The sequence below is a fragment of the Mirounga angustirostris genome, unplaced genomic scaffold (assembly GCF_029215605.1).
Source record: "Mirounga angustirostris isolate CCGP_5_RB_7025 unplaced genomic scaffold, mMirAng1.0.hap1 SCAF_11, whole genome shotgun sequence".
NCBI classification, from domain to species: domain Eukaryota; kingdom Metazoa; phylum Chordata; class Mammalia; order Carnivora; family Phocidae; genus Mirounga; species Mirounga angustirostris.
In genome coordinates, this window is record NW_026991719.1 from 58,760,377 (window position 1) to 58,781,568 (window position 21,192).

The window sequence follows — 21,192 nt, forward strand, 5'->3', positions numbered from 1 at the left end:
CATACATTATTATGTTGCAAAGTACAAATAGCAAAGACTGTTCTTTCTGACACCATTTTTCTAAAAAACAAGTGTGTATTTATTTTATAAAAAAATAACTGGAAGCAAATACTCCAAAACAAAAATAGTGGCTTCCTATGAGTTTAGAATTATAGGTGACTTTTATCTTTTTCCTTTGTGCTTTTCTCTATTTTCCAGTTCCCTTCATTCAACATGTACATATCAATTTGTAATCACAACTTACGACTTATGAAAACTGAAGAGAATGAGAATAGCACATCTATTCAAATGAAACTAGGAGATAAATTTACAATTTCTGAAGAAATGAAAGATATATCTGATAAAATGGATGTATTTGATGTTCAAAAATCTACACAAAAGCAAGAAAATAATTATCTAAAAGAAAATTACAGAACAGAAAATATATACATTACAAACTTCATTGATAAAAGCTTACCATAATGTATACTTAAAGAATTGATAAATATATATGAAAATGTGCAGATCCTGTTAGATATGCAAGCCATAGGAAACACAATTTCAAAAAAAAGTAAAGCAAAAGTGAAGAAATGCATACCCTCACTGGGAATCAAAGAAAGGCAATTAAAATAGCACGTGTAGTAAAACTATTAATCTAACAAAAACAAATGATAAAAATCCAATGTTGGTGGTGTAGTAAAAATAAAAAGGTATATTTTATTATTTACTGATGTCACTAAAAATTGGTTGGTATTTCTAAAGAATAATCTGGCAACATAAAACAAGAACTACAAAGTCGTCCATACTCTTTTATCCAGAATCCCTTTTCTGAGAATATACTCCAAAGAAACCGAAGTATACATATGAAAGCCTTTACAAAGGCATTCATAGAATGACAAAAACTTTTGAAACAATCAAGTACCCAATAATTAGTGAATAATTACTTTAATTTGATGGAATAATATATAGTTCTTTCAATATGTAAGAATACTCACATGAAAGAATAAGTGAAAAAAAAACACAATATGCATACACTGAAAACTATAAATATATCTATGTGCCCTAACAGATTAGAAAAGAATTAGAATTATATAAAGATTTAAGCTGAACATTTATGAAGTTCTCATGTTCCTAAAGTTGATTAATCTCATACTTTTAAAACAAGATTTATTTATCTATTTATTATTTATTTATTTAAGAGAGAGCAAGTGAGCGGGCATGGGTGAGCAGGGGGAGGGGCAAAGGGAGAGGGAGAAGGAGAGAAGCAGACTCCCCAGTGAACATGGAGTCTGATGGGGCTCCATCCCACAACCATGAGATCATGACCCGAGCCAAAACCAAGAGTTGGATGCTTAACCGACTGAGCCACCCAGGTGCCCCAATTAATCTCATACTTTAAAAGTTTTTTAAAAATATATTATGGAACCGAAATACATGAAATACAATGTTTGAGGTGAGGCAGACATTCCCATTTAGTTAACATATATACATGAACACACCTGGTGAAGAAATCTTTTTTTTGGTGGTATTACAGTTGTCACTTTATGTATGCTTGAAGTAATTTTGTAATTGTGAAATTGTTGCTATGATAAAATTTTGAAGATTCACTCATTTGATAAGTTATCAAATCATGCCTTTTATGACTTTTGCAGACAAATCTACCTTTTTTCTCCTGGGCTTTGTACATAACACCACTACTACAGTATTTATAAGATTGCACTATAATTAGCTGGTTACATGTCTATGTCACCCACAGCATCTAGCCCAGTGCCTGGTACATAATAAGTGAGCAACAGATTGTTATGAAAGAATAAATGAATGAAGCAAACGAAAGAACATATTTGGAAAGTAAATGCAGCTTGTTACTAGAGTCCCTGTAATGGTTAATCACTCATTAAACTCAAGACCCATCAGTCTTCATTTCCTTTGACTAGGAAATAATAACTTAGTAAGAGGCTCTAAACAAAGTGTAGGCTTTGAAAAAGCAATCAGTAAGGAGTTTGCTTCAATTTAGTGGAAAAATGTGACGTGATGCAGGTCGATTCCAAGAATAATGGCCCAGCACTTGGAAATTACCTATATCCTAGTAAGATTATGCTGAATTTAGAACAATAAATGTGAAGAAGCAAAGGGTAAATTTAACCTATCATCTTCTGAGTAAGAGCCAGAGATAATCAGGTCAAAGGCACCAGTAGGACTTACATGAACTTCAAACCATAAAGACTTCTAAGAGGGGCAAAGAAGGTGACTAGAAAATCAACTAATACTTGTTCCTGGAAGAAGATTTGGGCTAGATAGAGAAATACCTTCCTTATGTCAACAGATTTAGTGGACTGGTATCTGGAAATTAGGAGCACATTTTAGTCTGAGACTAGAGAGAATGGCCGAGATGATAAAAAACATGAAGCAGATTCTGGGAAGGGCTAAAATACCCATCCCATCTTGTAAAGAATCAACCCAAATTAATCTCTGAAGTTTCAGAGTCTTGACTTGGAATTTATCTCAGATAGGGTTGAATAAGTGAGGGGAACCAGGGGCTCAGTATTTTGTAATAGTCAAGCTAAGCTGTGGCTAGATTTCAGAAATTAATTAAGAGTTGAGATCTATATTCAATAAACTTGTTGATTTCTATGTGTTTATATTTTAGTTTCCCATTTTTTAAATTTTATTTTATTAGGTTATGTTAGCCAACATACATTATTACATCATTAATTTTTGATGTAGTGTTCCATGATTCATTGTTTGCGTATAATACCCAGTGCTCCATTCAATAGGTGCCCTCCTTAATACCCATTACTGGGCTAACCCATCCCCCCCACCCCCCCCTAAAACCCTCAGTTTGTTTCTCAGAGTCCACAGTCTCTCATGGTTCACCTCCCTCTCAGATTTCCCCTCTTCATTTTTCCCTTCCTACTATCTTTTTTTTTTTTTTAACATATAATGTATTATTTGTTTCAGAGGTAGAGGTCAGTGATCCGAACGGGTATGAGCACCCCAATGTTTATAGCAGCAATGTCCACAATAGCCAAACTATGGAAAGAGCCAAGATGTCCATCAACAGATGAATGGATAAAGAAGAGGTGGTATATATATACAATGGAATATTATGCAGCCATCAAAAAACATGAAATCTTGCCATTTGCAACAACGTGGATAGAACTAGAGGGTATTATGCTAGGAGAAATAAGTCAATCACAGAAAGACAAGTATCATATGATCTCACTGATATGAGGAATTCTTAATCTCCCGTAACAAACTGAGGATTGCTGGAGTGGTGGGGGGTGGGAGGGATGGGGTGCCTGGGTGATGGACATTGGGGAGGGTATGTGCTATGGTGAGCTCTGTGAATTGTGTTAGACTGATGAGTCATAGTTTCCCATTTTTTAAAGTAAAGTTTCTTTAGAACATTTCAACTTTGCACTTGAATTAAAAAGAAAAGGAATTTTATACATTACAGCTAGGATGGAAGAAAGGGGAAATCTGTATATTCCTAAAGTCAGATGTAATATTAATAGCTCTGGGAGTTAAGGCCCTACTGGCATAAAATATGAGTGTTTAGGAGAGACAGAGAAAAGTCACCTCTTACTGTTGGTCCTTTCCTCCTTGGTTGATTCCATCTCAATTGAGATCTACATACATAACTGCTGTAGAAATTGAGTGTCTGAAGTAGGTGTTAGTAAAAAGGAAAGGAGACTGGTTTTGAGCTGGACAAGATTTGGCTTGGCTGTAATTATTAACAGACCATTCTTGGTGAAAAAGAAAAGTACACACACACACATATACACACGCACACACACAAAGTAGGCTTTGGGTTTGTGACAATCCATTATCTAGGATATAATCTTTATTTATAAATTTGCCCTTTTGTGGCTTGATTTAAGATTGTATTAATTTCTAAGTGGTGCTATAACAAATCACTACAAACTTAGTGGCTTAAAATAACACACATTTAAACTCTTACAGCTCTGAAAGTCAAAAGTCCAAAATAGGCTTTATGGGTATTATAAGGTATAATCAAAATGTCAGCAGGGCTGGTTCCTTCTGGAGGCTCGGGGGAGAATCTGTCCCTTGCCTATTGCAACTTCAGAGGATAAGGCTAGTAGCCTTATCACTTCAATCTCTTGCTTCAGTCCTCACATCTACTTCTATAGGCAGATCTCCCTTTGGCTCCCTCTTATAAATAGGACACTTGTGATTACATTTAGGGCCCACCTGGATAATCCAGACTAATCCTCCCATCTCAATCTCTTTAATTTATTCACACTTGTAAATTCCCTTTTGCTATATACGGTAACATTCACAGGTTCCAGGGATTAGGGCCTGGATATCTTTGGGGACCATTTTTTAGCCTTCCATAGTCCATCCCCTGGCCCCTAAAGATTCATATCCTTCCCACTTACAAAGTGCATTCATCCCATCCCAACATTCTGCAAACTCTCAACACATTACAGCATCAACTGAAGTCCAAAATCTCTTCTAAATATCATTATTTATAAAGTCCCAAATCTCATCAGCTAAATCAGGTATGGGTGAGGATATGGGTATGATACATCCTGAGGCAAAATTCCTCTCCATTTGAAACTAGAAAACAAGTTATATTCTCTAAAAATACAGGGGTAGAATACAAATTATAGACATTCTCATTCCAAAAGGGAGAAAATGGAAGGAAGGAGTCAGCAGCCCCAAACAGTTTTAAAATCCAACTGGGCAAACTCCATTAGGTTTCAAAGCATGGTAGTAATCCTCTGTGGTTTGAGGCTCTGTCGTCTGGGCCCAAGGCACCTCCCTTGGAGTCATCCTTCCTTTTTCTTGAAGAATAGCACTTGTTCACAGCTTAGTAGTTTTATCAGCCTGCTTCCTGGCTACAGAACTTGGGGAGTTCAATATTCTTCTTTAATCTTGTCCTCTGTCTCTTTCAGTCCAATTTGGCAGTGTTTCTGCATATATAACATTCTCAAAAACTTTGTGGGTATTGCATATATGTCATGGGAGTTCATGCCATTAGACAAGAGTGTCCTTCCTAAGATCTTTCCTGGATAATCATATCTCTATTCCTAGATTCTGCTAATGTGGTTGAGGGAATCCATGAGTCACAGCCTTATCTCTTCAAAGAATGTGAATGAATACACCGATCTTTTGATCTTTCTGAAATTCTAGAAGAAGGTTGTCCAGCCATGTCCTTGACCTTTTTTTTCCAGAGCATGCTTTCCTGACAGCCAATCTCCTAATTTTATCATCTTTTCCCATCTAAGACTTTCATCAAGTCCTGGTTCCTTTTTGCTTAACTATTCTTCCCTCAATTATCTTTTTCCTCTTGCATTTTACTATAAGCAGCAAGAGAAAAACCAGGCCATGATTTCAACACTTTGCTTGAAAATCTCCTCAGCTAAATATCCAAGTTCATAATTTTTTTTTAAAGATTTTATTTATTTATTCATGACAGACAGAGAGAGAGAGAGAGAGAGGGGGGCAGAGGGAGAAGCAGGCTCCCGAGGAGCAGGGAGCCCGATGTGGGACTCGATCCCAGGACCCTGAGATCATGACCTGAGCCGAAGGCAGACGCTTAACCATCTGAGCCACCCAGGTGCCCTCCAAGTTCATAATTTATAGTTGTGTTTTCCACATAATACAGGACACAATTCAGCTAACAATCCTTCTGTCACTATACAACAAGGATCCTTTTCCTTAAGTTTGCAATAACACGTTCCTAATTTCTTTCTGAGCCCTCACTGGCCATGCCTTTAACATCCCTATTTCTACCAACAGTTTGTTTAAAGCAATATAGACTTTTTCTATCATGTGACTCAAAATTCTTCCAGCCTCTATCCATTACCTGATTACAAAGCCACTTCCACATTTTTTAGATATTTGTTACAGCATTACCCCACTTCTTAGTACCAAAATCTGTATTACTTTCCCATTCCTGCTGTTAACAAAGTACCACAAACTAAGTCGCTTAAAACAACACATATTTATTCTCTTACATTTCTGGAGGTCAGAAGCCCAAAATGAGTCTTTCAGGACTAAAAACAAAATCAAGGTGTTAAAAAGGCTGTTCTGGAATCTCCAGGACAGAATCTGTTCCTTGCCAATTCTCACTTTTAGAGGCTGTGGGCATTCCTTGGAAATCTTTGACTCATAGCTGCATCACTCTAATCTCTTGTTTCTGTTGTCACATGTCCTACCTTCTATAGTCTGAATTCCCTCTGCCTTCCCTTTATAAGGATACTTGTGATTACATTTAAGGTCCACCTGGAAAATCCAGGATAATCTTCCTTGTCTTGAGCTCCTTAAATTAATCATACCTGCCTATATAAAGTAATATTCATAGGTTCCAGGAATTAGGACCTATACACCTTTGGGGACCATTAATCAGTCTTTCACAAGGGTAGTTTGGAAATTTGCAGAGCTTTTTTTTTTTTTTTTTTTTGTTAATAGTGTAGTGATTTGTTTAATGTCAAATTTGTAATAAATTGTATAAGTTTGTAATTTGTAGTAATCTGCTTAATGTGTCTATCATTAAGTTTAATAAATTAAATAGAAATTGAAGTACTAATTAAAATAAATATTAGATTAAGTGGAATTTTCTAATATTGTCAACCAATTCATTATATGACAGTATAAAAGACCTAAAAAAAGTTTCTTGGCTATTACTCTACATAAAATTAACATGTATTCAAAATGGAAATACAGGTCTCAAGAAAGGGGAGAACATGTTAGTTAAGAATGCACTTGGAATGAAGATACAATATTATTTGCTAACAGTCACACCCTATGTACCAGATTCATAAGCACATCTAAAATTATCAAGCTTGCTCAGGATATACTGGATTAGAAACTTAGGTTCCAGAGGCTCTAAATTCCCTCTCAGATCCAGTTTAATAAAGCAGTACAAGATCAAAAAAATAAATAAATAAAAAGGATAGAAACCAGCCTGTATCGAATAATGCTTTGATTGTTATAATGACAGATTATTAAGGCCGATCTCCTTACCTAGGCTGGAATAAATGTGGCTGAGAATGCGGGCTGGTTGTACTCTGATAGGGTATACCTCAGCAATGGTCTCCACATCGATTCCCCTGTCCTTCAAAATGGCCTTGATTTCTTCTGTCTCAGCTAGAATGGAAACTATAGGAAGGAAAGAAGATGAGGTCAACAGAAACTTTTATTTCAATAGGAACCTAAAAATCTCTCAAGCCACATAATTTCTTTTGAAGGGAAGAGAAAGAAAATGGGAGGAAATTAACAGTTATTGAGGAATTTTGATGAAACAATTCTCATGCTAGGTACATAACACTATTACCTAAATGGAAAAGGAAAAAGGATCTCATGACTAGAGTATTAGATTCTGCTTTTTTGGCTAAGTACCTATGTGCTCCTAGAGAATGCAATACTCTTTATATCTGAGATCCCATGTTCGAATAGGGAAAAAAAATCCAACATGAGGTGTGTTACAGCTTTGGTAAAAGTTGATTCTCCAAGGCTCTTTCATATCCTTAAGACCAGACAGGAGTTTGAGGGTAATAAAGAACACCCAAATAATAAGAATTACTCTATAGCCAGAGCATGGTAGAAGACAAGGTAAACTGGGAATAAAGAATTGAGGTGCCATAGTTAAAACTGTGTGTGGTTGTTTTGGGATTGGGGGGGTAGGTTCTAGACTCTGAGCATGACAAGCCTGGACAGCTCCCTTTTATTCCTGTTATATTCATGTCTCTGAAGTGCTTATCATACTCACAAGGGAGGAGGCCAAGTCAGCTCCCTGACCCTTCTGTTTACTTTCCCTCTAGGGGACAGATACCTGGCTGGGGGCTAATAATCTGAGTGGGGCCTCAGCTGGCTTGACACTAAGCACTGAGGGCAAATATGTGCCGTATTCCTGTTTCTCCAGTGCTGGTGGATGTGTTGAATTGGGTTTATGCGAAAATGAAGGTACCATTTGATTCATTCAAGTTTACCAGTATTTTCTATGTTGAGTGTTTGGGACAAAAGCCTAGTTAACAGTTTTACTTTCTTTTTCTTTGCCATTGTCTTTTGTATATGTCTTTCTTTGTGTGTGTGTGTGTGTGTGTGTATCTTTCTATCTTGGGAGCCTCATGGTATTGTCCTGCTGTGGTCTGGGTCAGGATATGCAGGATATAGTGATCACAGGGCCCCCTGGACATAACACAATCTCGATTACTTATAACTGGAAACATGAAAATGACAAAGATTCTCCAGGGAAAATATACAAAGGAAGAATGATAGTGAGCTAAGGAAAGTCCAGGAAAACACATGTGGTCATCCATTCATTCATTAACAAACATTTACTAAGCACCTAAATGGATGAAGTACTATACTAGGCACTAGGGATAAAGAGATGGGTAAGTTAGTCTCTCTCTTGAAGAGCTTACAGTGTAATGGAAGTGACACACACATAAGTCAATTATAAAATAAGCTGCTAGGTAACTAGAGATATGCACAAAACACTGTAAGCCCCAAAGAGCGACATGTATCAAGTCTGGGACAGGTAGAGAGTGGTTTCAGAAAAGGCTTTCTGAAAGAGATGATGTCTAAGCTGAGTTTGAAAGAATGAATGTTAGCCAGGAGAAAGAAGGGAATAGGGATGGGGAAATCCATTTTAGGTACAAGGTACACGATGATCATAAAACATGGAAATGAAAAAAGAACGTGTGTGGGGGTTGGGGAGGAACTACATACACTTCAATATTCCTGTAGCATAAAATAGTTTGCACAGTGGTTTAAAAAAAAGAATCTGGAAAGGCAGACAGAGGCTAGATCTTTATGGAGGGTGTATGTGTCACTTTTAGGATTTTGTATTTTATCTTTGGGTAATGATTTCCAAACTGCATTCTACTGAGCTTCAGGGATCTGCAGAGAGCAATGCACTGAAAGAGAGGCAAATGAACAACACTTTGGGGTGCTAGGAACACTTTCGACCCCAACATCTGAGCTTTTTTTTTTTTACTTTATGTTTTATAAAATATTTAGGAAATTCCACCTATGTGCTAAGCACTGCCAAATGCTAGCAGTACAGAGATAGACATGATCCCTGGAGAAAATGGCGCTGATACTGAGTTCTGCTAGAAGGCTGAATAGAAATTAATCTGGCAAAGGTGAAGGTAAAAGTAAGGGAGTTGTTCCAGGTAGAAGAAACAGCACAGACAAAGGCTCAAGAGCAACATGGAACAAGGCAGATCTAGGAATTATAAAATGTTCTTTACAGCAGGAGCGTGGAGCGTGAAGGGGCCATTGTAAAAAAATGACAATGCAGACAGGGTCAGACACCAGATCATAAAAGGCCTTATAAGCCATGTGAAGGAGGTTGACAATGGAAACCCTTGTAAGTTGTAATGAGAGGATTAATATGTCCATAACTGCACCTTAAAAAAGAACATATTAATGTTTGATGATTAAAGAATAAACTGATGGACTGTTGTGGGCCTAGACTGAAGACAGGGATACCACTTAAAAATTTATTGCACTAATGTAAGTGAGAGATGCTAATTACCTAGATTAGGATCATGACATTTGTGCTGGAGAGGACTAGATGGATTTCAGAATCAATTAGAAGGTAAAGAAATCAGGATTTGTTAGCTGATTGAATATAGGAGGTGAAAGAGGGGGAGATATTGAGAATGATTTCCCAGGTATTTGCATGTGTAACTAAGAGAATGGTGTGGCCTTTAGTGACACAGGCACATAGGGAGAAAAGCAGGCATGGATGATATAATAGTAGGAGGGTGCAGCTGTCTAATTTTAGACATGTTGAGTTTCAAGTGCCTGTGAAACATCCAAGTGAGGCCATCTTAAAGAACAGTGATATAGATCCAGGAGTCATTAGCATATAAAGAGATGAGATGGGTCAAGGAGAATATATATAGAAAAAAAGAAAAGAGACCCCAGAATATAACCTTGAGGAAGTTCAACATATAAGAAATGGACAGATGAAGAAAAGCCTAGGGTGAGAATGAGGAGTTTTTGTCCCAAGGCTGATATTTTCTTTGTGGTATAGGAGGTGAAGTCATCTTCTGAGAGTGAAGAACTCAGGAGACAGGAAAAGGGAGAAGGTGTAGAATAGGAGGAGGCTGAGAGACAAGAACAAATAATCTAAGTAATAAGGTCAATGGACAGAACTCCCAGGAATACCAACAGTTAGGGGGCAAAGAGAATAGGAAGCCCAGAATGAGACAGAAAATTGCAAAATTTAGGTTGAAGAAGATCCAAGAGATGGTATCACAGAAGACATGGGAGTTAAGAGTTTCCAGAAAGATAAACAATAAATGAAACAGAAAGATCTACTAAGATGTGGATTGAAAAATACCTACTGAATTTTTCAATAACTTAAGCAAAAGCATTTTCAGAGGAATTATAAGCTAGACTGGAAAGGACTGCAGAATGCATGGCATATAAAGAAGAGGAAATTCAGTTGAGAAAGGAAAGATAGGATAACTAAAGGGAGATGACTATGTAAATAAACTAAAAACCAGAACCAACAGAGAGGAAGAGTTTGAAGAAACAGGAAAGAGTAGGTTTCTAGGAAGGCTGGGGAAGAGGATAAGATCAAGCACTGGAAGGAGGAGTTGGCCTCGAAGAGAAGAAATACCTTTTCTGAGACCAGAGAAAAGGAGACAAGGATGAGTGAAAATATAAGTAAGATTGTGGTGGGGGGCTGGGAAACTGACAACAATCAGAATATTAAGATTATCTAGCTAGATTAAGATATCTAACCTTGGTAGCAGGCCAAGAAAGAGGATGAAAGTAAGGGGTGGGGTTGAAAACAGGTTTGGAATAGTGGTCGAAAAGAATGAAAATGCTGAGTAACAGTAAGAACAAGGACCAGCAGGAGGCACTGTGAGTCTAGTTGAGTTGGAGACTGCAGAATTACAGTGCTACCATCCGCTCCTTTGTGTGATTTTTTTTTTTTTCTAGTAGTTTTAGCAGGCCAGGTACAGGATCAGAAAATGCAGACTGGAAGAGGCTGGGAAGATGACAGAGGAGAATCCTCAGCTTGCCTCGTCCCATACATACAACTAGATAACACTCAGCAGTGTAAATAACCCAGAAAACGATCTGAAGACTGGCAGAACAAACTCCACAACTAAAGGTAGAGAAGAGGCCACACTGAAGAAAGCAGGAAGGATGGAGATGCAGTTTCGGAGCAAAATGGACCATGGCCATCTGCAGTGGGGAGGAAGCTGGTGGCACAGAGAAAGGCAAAAAACAGACTATACACTGGGGAGCCTGAACAAGGAAGATGAATCCTTATAACGTTTGGCTTTGGAAGTGAGAGGGGCCGAATTTTGTGAATTCTTACAACCAGCAGGACTTAAAGCCTGGAATTTTAAAAATCAGCAATCTTGGTTCTGGGAGAACCCAGAGGGCATTAGGAAGTGGAGTCCCTGCCCTTTAAGAGGCTACAGGAAAAAGAGCCAGCAGAGATACAGCGTGGAAGCAGCAGTTTGAAAAATGCTGGGGGCAAATGGGAGGGAGAGTTATTTACTCCTCTCAGAGCATGTCCTGGAGAGGCAGGGATCGCAGGGAGACCCCTCTAGGAATAAAGGAGCTGGCAGGCACTATTTCCCTCCTCCACCCCTCAGCATAAACACATGGCCACCTGCATAGGAACCAGCACAGTGCTGAAACTTGCTACCTAACTTGCTGATACCAAACCCTGTCACTCCCGTGCTTGGGCAGATCCTCCCTTTCCAGTCTCACCGGCCTCCGTCATGGTGCTGCAAGTCCCCTCCCCCAGAACACAGGTGCAAACCCCACTAACACCTTATCTCCAATCCACACGTTCTGTGGGACTGAAGTTCCAGTGGTGGTGGCAGGACTCACTTTGTAAGCTGACAGGTGCACACCTTGTTAAAACATGCTTCACCCAGCTGAGGAGCAAACACTGCCCACAACAGGCAAAGAGAGCCTCTGCAGACAACTGGACTGAAGGAAAAAGAGGCCAGGATTCAAGAGCAGGGCATACACAGCACACATAGGAGATACTCCCTGAAGCACGAGGTCCTTGGGAATGACAAATTGCACTGCAGGGCACTACAGGACCTCTTCTTCATAAGGCTATTATCATTAAGAGCAACAGAAGTAGCTGACTTTCCTAACACAGAAACAGACACAGAGAGTAGACAAAATGAGGAGACAGAGGAATATGTCACAAAAGAAAGAAAGGGACCAAACTATAGCAAGACATCTAAGTGAAACAGATATAAGTAGTATGCCTGATAGAGAATTTAAAGTAATGATCATAAAGAATACTCATTGACCTTGAGAAAAGAGTGGAGGACATCAGGGAGACCTTTAACAAAGAGATAAAAAATGAACCAATCAGAGATGAAGAAAAAAATAACGGAAATTAAAAATACACTTGGTGTAATAAATAGCAGGCTAGAGGAAGTAAAAGAATGAATTAATGACCTGGAAGACAGAGTAATGGAAAGTAACCAAGCTGAGCAAATGAGAAGAAAAAAAAAAATTATACAAACTTAGAATAGTCTTAGGGAACTTAGGGAACTCAAGTGATGCCATCAAGGTAATAACATTCTGGGATCCCAGAAGAAAAGAGAGAAAAGGAGGTATAAAATTTATTTGAAGAAATAATAGCTGAAAACTTCCTTAATCTGGAGAAGGAAACATCCACATCCAGGAGGCAGAGAGATCCCCATAAAAAATCAATCGTAGGAAGTCTACACTGAGACACATACTAATTAAAATAGCAAAAAGTACTATTAAAAAAGGATTTTTAAAAGCAGCGAGAGAAGACATTTACATACAAAGGGAAACCCCATAAGGCTATCAGATTTTTCAGCAGAAACTTTGCAGGCCAGAGGGGAATGGCATGATATATTCAAAATGCTGAAAGGGAAAAATATTCAGCCAAGATTACTCTATCTAACAAGGCTATCATTCAGAAGAGAAGGAGAGATAAAGTTTCTCAGACAAACAAAAACTAAAGGAGTTCATGACCACTAAACCAGCCCTACAAGAAAGGAGCAGAAAGGAAAGACCATAAGTGAGAGTATGAAAAGTAAAAAACACAAATGCAGTCAAAATAATTATTTCTGTAAAAATCAGTCAAGGGATTCATAAAATAAAAGGATGTAAAATATGACACCATATACCTAAAATGGTGGAGAGATGAATAAAGAATGGGTTCAAACGTAAACAACCATCAACTTAATATAGACTGCTATATGCAGAAGATGTTATATACAAACCTAAGGGTAATCACAAATCCAAAACCACTAATAGATATGCAAAGAATACAGAGAAGGAATCCAAGTATATCACTAAAGAAAGGCAGCAAACCATGAAAGAAAGCAAGAAGAGAAGAAAGGATCAGAGAAAAACTACAACAACCACCACAAAACAAGTAACAAAATGGCAATAAATACATATCTAACAATAATTACTTTAAATGTAAATGGACTAAATGCTCCAATCAACAGACTTAGGGTGACAGGATGGATAAAAAACAAGACCCTTCTATAAGCTGCCTACAAGAGACTCCTTTCAGACCTAAAGACACCTGCAGATTAAAAGTAAAGGGATAGAGAAACATTTATCATGCAAATAGAGGTCAAAAGGAAGCTGGGGTAACAATATTTGTATCAGACCAACTAGACTTTAAAACAAAGGTTGCAACAAGCAACAAAGAAGGACACTATTTAATAATAAAGGGGACAATCCAAAAGAGGATATAACAATTGTGAATATTTATACATCAAACACTGGAGCACCCAAATACATAAAACTATTAATAACAAACATAAAGGAACTAATTATAGGAATACAATAATAGTAATAAGAGACTTTACCACCCCACTTACTTCAATGGACAGTTCATCCAAACAGAAAATCAACAAGGAAACAGTGGTTGTAAATGACACACTGGACCATATGGATTTAACAATATTTTCAGAACGCTCCATCCTAAAACATGAGGATACACATTCTTTTCAAGTGCACATGGAACATCCTCCAGAACAGATCACATATTAGGCCACAAAACAAGTCTCGACAAATTTAAAAAGGTCAAAATCATACCAGGTACCTTTTCTGACCACAACACTGTGAAACTAGAAATCAACCACAAGAAAAAATTGAGAAAGAGCGTAAGTACTTGGAGGTTAAATAACATGCTACTAAACAATGAATGGTTCAACCAGGAAATCAAAGGAGAAATAAAAGATTCCACGGAAACAAATGAAAGTGAAAATACAATGGTCCAAAATCTTTGGGATGCAGCAAAAATGGTTCTAAGAGGGACATTTACAGCAATACAAGCCTACCTCAAGAACCAAGAAAGATCTCAATTAAAAAACCTAACCTTACACTTACAGGAGCTAGAAAAAGAAGAATAAACAAAACCCAAAACCAGCAAACAGAAAGAAATAATGAAGATTAGAGCAGAAATAAATGATATACAAACTGATAAAACCATAGAACAGATCAATGAAAGCAGGAGCTGGTTCTTTGAAATGATCAACAAAATTGATAGACCTCTAACCAGACTTACTAAGAAAAGAAGAGAGAAGACTCAAATAAAGGAAATCAGAAAGGAAAGAGGAGAAATAACAACTGACACCACAGAAATACAAAGGATTGTTAAGAGAACATTATGGAAAACTATATGCGAACAAATTGGACAAGTCAGAAGAAATGGATAAATTCCTAGAAGCATATAACCTACCAAAACTGAAGCAGGAAGAAAAAGTAAATTTGAACAGACCAACTACCAGCAATGAAACTGATCAGTAACGAAAAAACCCCCAACAAACAAAAAGTCCAGGACCAGAGGGCTTTGCAAGCGAATTCTACCAAACATTAAAAGAAGAGTTAATATCTATTCTTCTCAAACTATTCCAAAAGTTAGAAGAGGAAGAAAACTTCCAAATTCATTCTGTGAGGCTAGTATCACCATAATACCCAAACCAGATGAGGACACCACAAAAAAAGAGAACTAGAGGCCAATATCTCTCATAAATATACATGCAAAAATCCTCAACAAAATACTAGCAAACCAAATCCAACAATACATTAAAAAGACCATTTACCATGATTAATTGGGATTTATTCCTGGGATGCAAGTGTGGTTCAATATTTGCAAATCAATCAATGTGATACATCACATCAGTAGGAGAAAGGGTAAGAACCATATGATCATTTCAATAGATGCAAAAAATGCATTTGACAGAGTACAACATTCATTCATGATAAAAACCCTCAACCAAATAGGTTTAGAAGGAACATACCTTAACATAATAAAGGCTATTTATTAAAAACCCACAGGTAACATCATCCTCAATGGGGACGAACTGAGAGCTTTTCCCCTAAGGTCAATAACAAGACAAGGATGTCCACTCTCACCACTTTTATTCAATATAGTACTGGAAGTCCTAGCTATAGCAATCAGATGACAAAAAGAAATAAAAGGCATCCAAATTGGTAAGGAAGAAATAAAATTTACAGTATTTGCAGATGGCATGATACTCTATATAGAAAACCCTAGGGGTGCCTGGGTTGCTCAGTTGGTTAAGCTACTGCCTTTGGCTCAGGTCATGATCCCAGGGTCCTGGGATCGAACCCCACATATGGCTCCCTGCTCCTCGGGGAGCCTGCTTCTCCCTCTCCCTCTGCCTGCTGCTCCCCCTGCTTGTGCTCTCTCTCTCTCGATCAAATAAATAAATAAAATCTTAAAAAAAAAGAAAACCCTAAAGACTCCACCAAAAAACTACTAGAACCGATAAATGAACTCAGTCAAGTTGCAGGACACAAAATCAATGTACAGAAATCTGTTGCACCTTATACACTAATAATGAAGCTACAGGAAATGAAATTAAGAAAATAGTTCCTTTTACAATTTCACCAAGAACAATAAAATATCTGTGACTAAACCTAACCAAAAAGGTAAAAGACCTGTACTCTGAAAACCATAAAACACTGATGAAAGAATTTCAAGATGATGCAAAGAAATGGAAAGACATTCCATGCTCATGGTTTAGAAGAACAAATATTGCTAAAATATCTATTTTAACTATCCAAAACAATCTATAGATTTAATGCAATCCCTATCAAAATACCTACAGCATTTTTCATAGTACTAGAACAAACAATCCTAAAATTTGTATGGAACCACAAAAGACCCCAAATAGGCAAGTCAACCTCAAAAAAGAAAAACAAAATGGGGGCGCCTGGGTGGCTCAGTTGGTTAAGCGACTGCCTTCGGCTCAGGTCATGATCCTGGAGTCCCTGGATCGAGTCCCGCATCAGGCTCCCTGCTCGGCGGGGAGTCTGCTTCTCCCTCTGACCCTCCCCCCTCTCATGTGCTTGCTCTCTCTCATTCTCTCTCTCTCAAATAAATAAATAAAATCTTTAAAAAAAAAAAAAAAAGAAAAACAAAATGGGAGGTATCACAGTTCCAGACTCCAAGTTGTATTACAAAGCTGTAGTGATCAAAACAGTATGGTACTGGCATATAAATAGACACATAGATCAATAGAACAGAATAGAAAACTCAGAATTAAACTGAATTATATGGTCAGTTAATCTTCAACAAAGGAGGAAAGAATATCCAGTGGGAAAAAGACAGTCTCTTTAATAAATGGTACTAGGAAAGCTGGACAGTTACATGCAAAAGAATGGAACTGGATCACTTTCTTACACCATACACAAAAATAAACTCAAAATGGATTGAAGAACTAAATGTGAGACAGGAAACCACCAAAATCCTACAGGAAAACACAGGCAGCAACCTCTTTGACCTAGGCCATAGCAACTTCTCTCTAGATATGTCTGCAGAGGCAAGGGAAACAAAAGCAAAAATAAACTATTGTAACTCCATCAAAATAAGAAGCTTCTGCACAGTGAAGGAAACAATCAACAAAGTTAAAAGACAAGCTACTGAATGGGAGAGGATATTTGCAAATGACATATCTGATAAAGGGTTAGTATAAAAATATATAAAGAACTGATCTAAGTCAAGACCCAAAAAACACATAATCCAATTAAAAAATGGGCAGAAGACATAAACAGACCTTTCTCCAAAGAAGACATACAGATGGCCAACAGACACATGAAAAGATGTTCAACATCACTCATCATCAGGGAAATGCAAGGCAAACCTACGATGAGATAATCACCTCATACCTGTCAGAATGGCTAAAATCAAAAACATAAGTAACAAGTGCTGTTGAGATGTAGAGAAAAAGGAACGCTCTTGCACTGTTGGTGGGAATGCAAACTGCTGTAGCTACTGTGGAAAACAGTATGGAGTTTCTTTAAAAAGCTAAAAATAGAAAAAAATACCCTATGATCCAGTAATCACAGTACTGGGTATTTAACCAAAGAATATAAAAATACTAATTCGAAGGGATACATGCACCCTTATGTTATGGCAGCATTATCTACAATAGCCACATATGGAAGCAGTCCAAATGTCCACTGATAGATGAATATATAAAGAAGAGGTGGTATACACATATATATAGCAAGATTTCATATATTTACATATATAGATGGCAAGATTTCATTCTTTTTTATTGCTGAATAATATTCCATTAAACATATACATATGTATAATTTCATTATATATATGCATATATATATATGCATATATATACACATATATAATTCCATTATATATATGTGTGTGTATATATACAACAGAATATTATTTAGCCATAGAAAAGAATGAAATCTTGCCATTTGTGACAACATGGATGGAGCTAGGGAGTATACTGCTAAATGAAATAAGTCAGTCAGAGAAAGAGAAATACCATATGATTTTACTCATACATGGAATTTAAGAAATAAAACAAAAAGCAAAGGAAAAAAAAAAAAGAGACAAACCAAAAAAGAGACCCTTAATTATAGAGAACAAACTAATGGTTACCAGAGGGGAGGTTGGTAGGGGGGGGGATGGTTGAAATAGGTGATGGGGATTAAAGAGTACACTTATCATGATGAGCACTGAGTAATGTATAAGATGGTTGAATCACTATATTGTACATCTGATTCTAATATAACATTATATGTTAACTATACTGGAATTAAAATAAAAAACTTAGTAGAAAAAGAAAATGCAGACTGTAAGATTGATGTGGGGCTATGATTTTTCTGGTGGGTGTAGTAGAATTATGGTGCATGGGTGATTCAGATATTTAAATGATCAGCAAATAGGGAAGAGCAGACTCAGAGAAAATAGAGACAAGCGCCATGGGTAGAAAGGAAAACTGAAATAATACATAGCTATGACCATAAACTGGAATTTTCTGGAATTAAAGATATATGAGGTGGAACAGTTCCAAAGTTTGGTCCTCAAAATGAGTGGGTAACACAGAGGTGGAGGGAAATGCCACTAGGATTATGGGTATCCAAGAATTTTGAGGCTAAAATGTTAGATGGCACTTATTATGATGCTGAAATCTAGCACTATGGCAGGAATTGGGGAAGAAGAGGAAGTCTGTAAGCTAAATGAATAAATTAGAGCAACCAGGAGATCAATACAGCCAGATGGCATAAGCCTCAAAGGAGAACGAAGTGTCTCATGGGAAGGGAAGAGTAAAATACACAGGATTATTTCCCATATAGCACCAACCCGAAAGTCAAATGACCAGAGACGTTTTATAGGAGCTTAGTACCAGACTGGATTGTGTCGTTGGAGAGTCAAAAATCACTTGGAACTTTATATCCTAGGAGACTAAAATAATAGTGAGCTCATTACAAGAGACAAGGAGGGTAGAAAGATCTGCTTTTCATGGGAGGGGGAAAGGATGGGATGGAGACAAAAGAGGTCAATTTTGCATTTGAACTATCAGTGATAAAGATGTTTTATAGATATTGGGACTAGAATTCTTATAATGTTTATAGAGTTTAGCCCAGCGTTTTGCATAGAGTAGATACCTCAAAATTTAAGTTAATTGTTAGGAACAAAAAATAAAGGTTTCCAGTACTCTCCAAAGAAGGAATAGTTGGATCCATGGAAGCAAATGTATTATGAAGGAGGCAACACTAGCAAACTAACACAGAGTGTAAATACAGACAGACAACAGTATAAGATTAAGTACACAACCATTAAAAGGGCATGAGAAGAAAGGAATACTAACAGAAAAAGCACAGAAAGAATGTTCAGAAAGAAAGCAGAGAGAATCTAAAGGCTACAATATCATGACAATTGAAAAGAGTTTCTAGAAGTAAGAAGTGGTTAAGAGTGCCAAATGACATCATTTATTAAGCATTTGTTCATGATTAAGATTAATAGCAATCTTGAAACCAAAAAGAACCGAGGTCACCGTATACTTTTTGAGGCCTAACAAAACCCATGAGATGAACAATAACACCATCATTTACTGGCCCAAAACAGATCGTTAATATAAAGTTTCTGCTGCTGGGAATAAGAATCCATACCTTGAACCACAACATCTGGCTTTGGTACTGTAGAAAACCTTCGATTCAGGGGATCAATTTCTCCAGGAGCTAAAAATCCCTAAACAAAAACCATAAAAAGACAGGTTACTATTTCTCAAAGAAAAAGCTAATGTTTGAGGAGAAACAATATACCAGTGTCAAAAACCTGCCCTATAACATGTGAGAGGCAGGTATGGAAAGGAAAAGAATACCTTCACTATATAAAACATGTTTGAACTCCTGAATTCACATCCAAATTAATTTCATCTGGAATTAATTTCTAGTGATGGCCACAAGTTCTTTGTTGGAAACAGAGGAGGTACAAGTGATAAGCCCAAAGATTTTTTTAGTTACACTTCCACCTGCTCTCTGAATGTATATAATTAGACCATCAGACCACAATGCTTATTATCAATAATTGAAGTCTTGTTTTCTCATTTATTCATGTGACTGCTATACGTCCTGCTCAGCAAATATCTTTTTTAAAAAAGATTTTATTTATTTGTTTGAGAGAGATTGGGGGGGGAAGGGGGGCAGGGGGAGGAGCAGAGGGAAAGGGAGAGAATTTCCAGCAGACTCTGCACTGAGCACAGAGCCCAACGTAGGGCTCGATCCCAGGACCCTGAGATCATAACCTGAGCTGAAACCAAGAGAAGATGCTCAACTGACTGAGCCACCCAGATGCTCCAGCAGATATCTTTTGACTTGAATTTCTGTCCTTGATGAAACGGGATGAACTCACCCATTTTACCCTTAAAAATTGCCATTCATCTCCTCCTTTTTCACATATTTAATTTCTTTATAGCATTGAATGAGAAAGTCATCAGGTCAGGATTATTTTAAACAGATCTTTCTGCTCATTATTGCTACATTGTTCATAACATCAACTAAAGATAATCAAACCTTTATGCTGTACACCTGAAATTCACATTGATGTATGTCAATTATATCTCAGTAAAACTGAGAAAAAACCCAAAACAGTGAACAGAAACAGCTGCAGAAAATAGTCATACATAAACAGGTCAAAGAGTCTGACCCAGAAAGGATAGCTAAATCCCACCTTGGATCTTCTAGGAGCCTTAGTTATAGCTTACCATAATAACCTATAATGGGGAAATAGATTTGTCAGTAAATCTGGAAAACTTTGAGAAAGAGAACCCTTACTATAGCTCACAATTTCAAAAAAAGCTGGGCATTAAGGACAAAATTCCCAAGTGCTTCACTGACAGCTGTTTCAACCAAGGGGCGCCTGGGTGGCTCAGTCATTGAGCATCTGACTCTTGATTTCGGCTCAGGTCATGATCTGGGGTCCTGGGATCAAGCCCTGTGTGGGGGCTCCGTGCTTAGCGGGGAATCTGCTTGAGGACTTCTCTCCTTCTCCCTCTGCCCCTCCCCCTGCTTGCACGCTCTCTCTAAAATAAATAAATCTTTTTAAAAAAAGCCAAAAAATGGGACTGTTTCAACCGAATTTAACATAAAAAACATTTAAAGAGCCCCACAGCAAAAAGAACGCAAACAATAAATTTTTAAAAACAATGATGTTCCCAACCACTTTTCGTGATGCCTAAAATTATCTTATCAGTTTACTCAATTAGATAATGAAACATTATGTTGCTTGAAAAAGTTAGTACTTAAATCCATTATCAGTCATCATTACTATCAAGCACAGGTGCATGCATCAGTCACGAGGCAAGGCACTGGTAGGGGGTTGTTTTGAAAGGGCCAGATTGAGGCCCTGATCCGAGAGCAGCTCCAAGTAGTGTCAAGGTAGGAAGCCCTGGGCAGTATGAGAGA

The 21,192-nt window shown here is 37.4% G+C and overlaps 1 protein-coding gene across 10 annotated transcripts in view; it reads right to left on the reverse strand.

The window, feature by feature from the left end:
* PHKA1 (phosphorylase kinase regulatory subunit alpha 1) overlaps positions 1 to 21,192 on the reverse strand; it is a 142,713-nt gene that overhangs the window by 73,004 nt on the left and 48,517 nt on the right. For all 10 annotated transcript variants that reach the window (XM_064574255.1, XM_064574256.1, XM_045879589.3 and 7 more), the window contains 2 exons: positions 19,399 to 19,477; positions 6,973 to 7,107 (listed from right to left, as the gene is read on the reverse strand). In XM_064574255.1, coding sequence (XP_064430325.1) covers positions 6,973 to 7,107; positions 19,399 to 19,477 — 214 coding nt within the window. The remainder of the gene's footprint in view (positions 1 to 6,972; positions 7,108 to 19,398; positions 19,478 to 21,192) is intronic.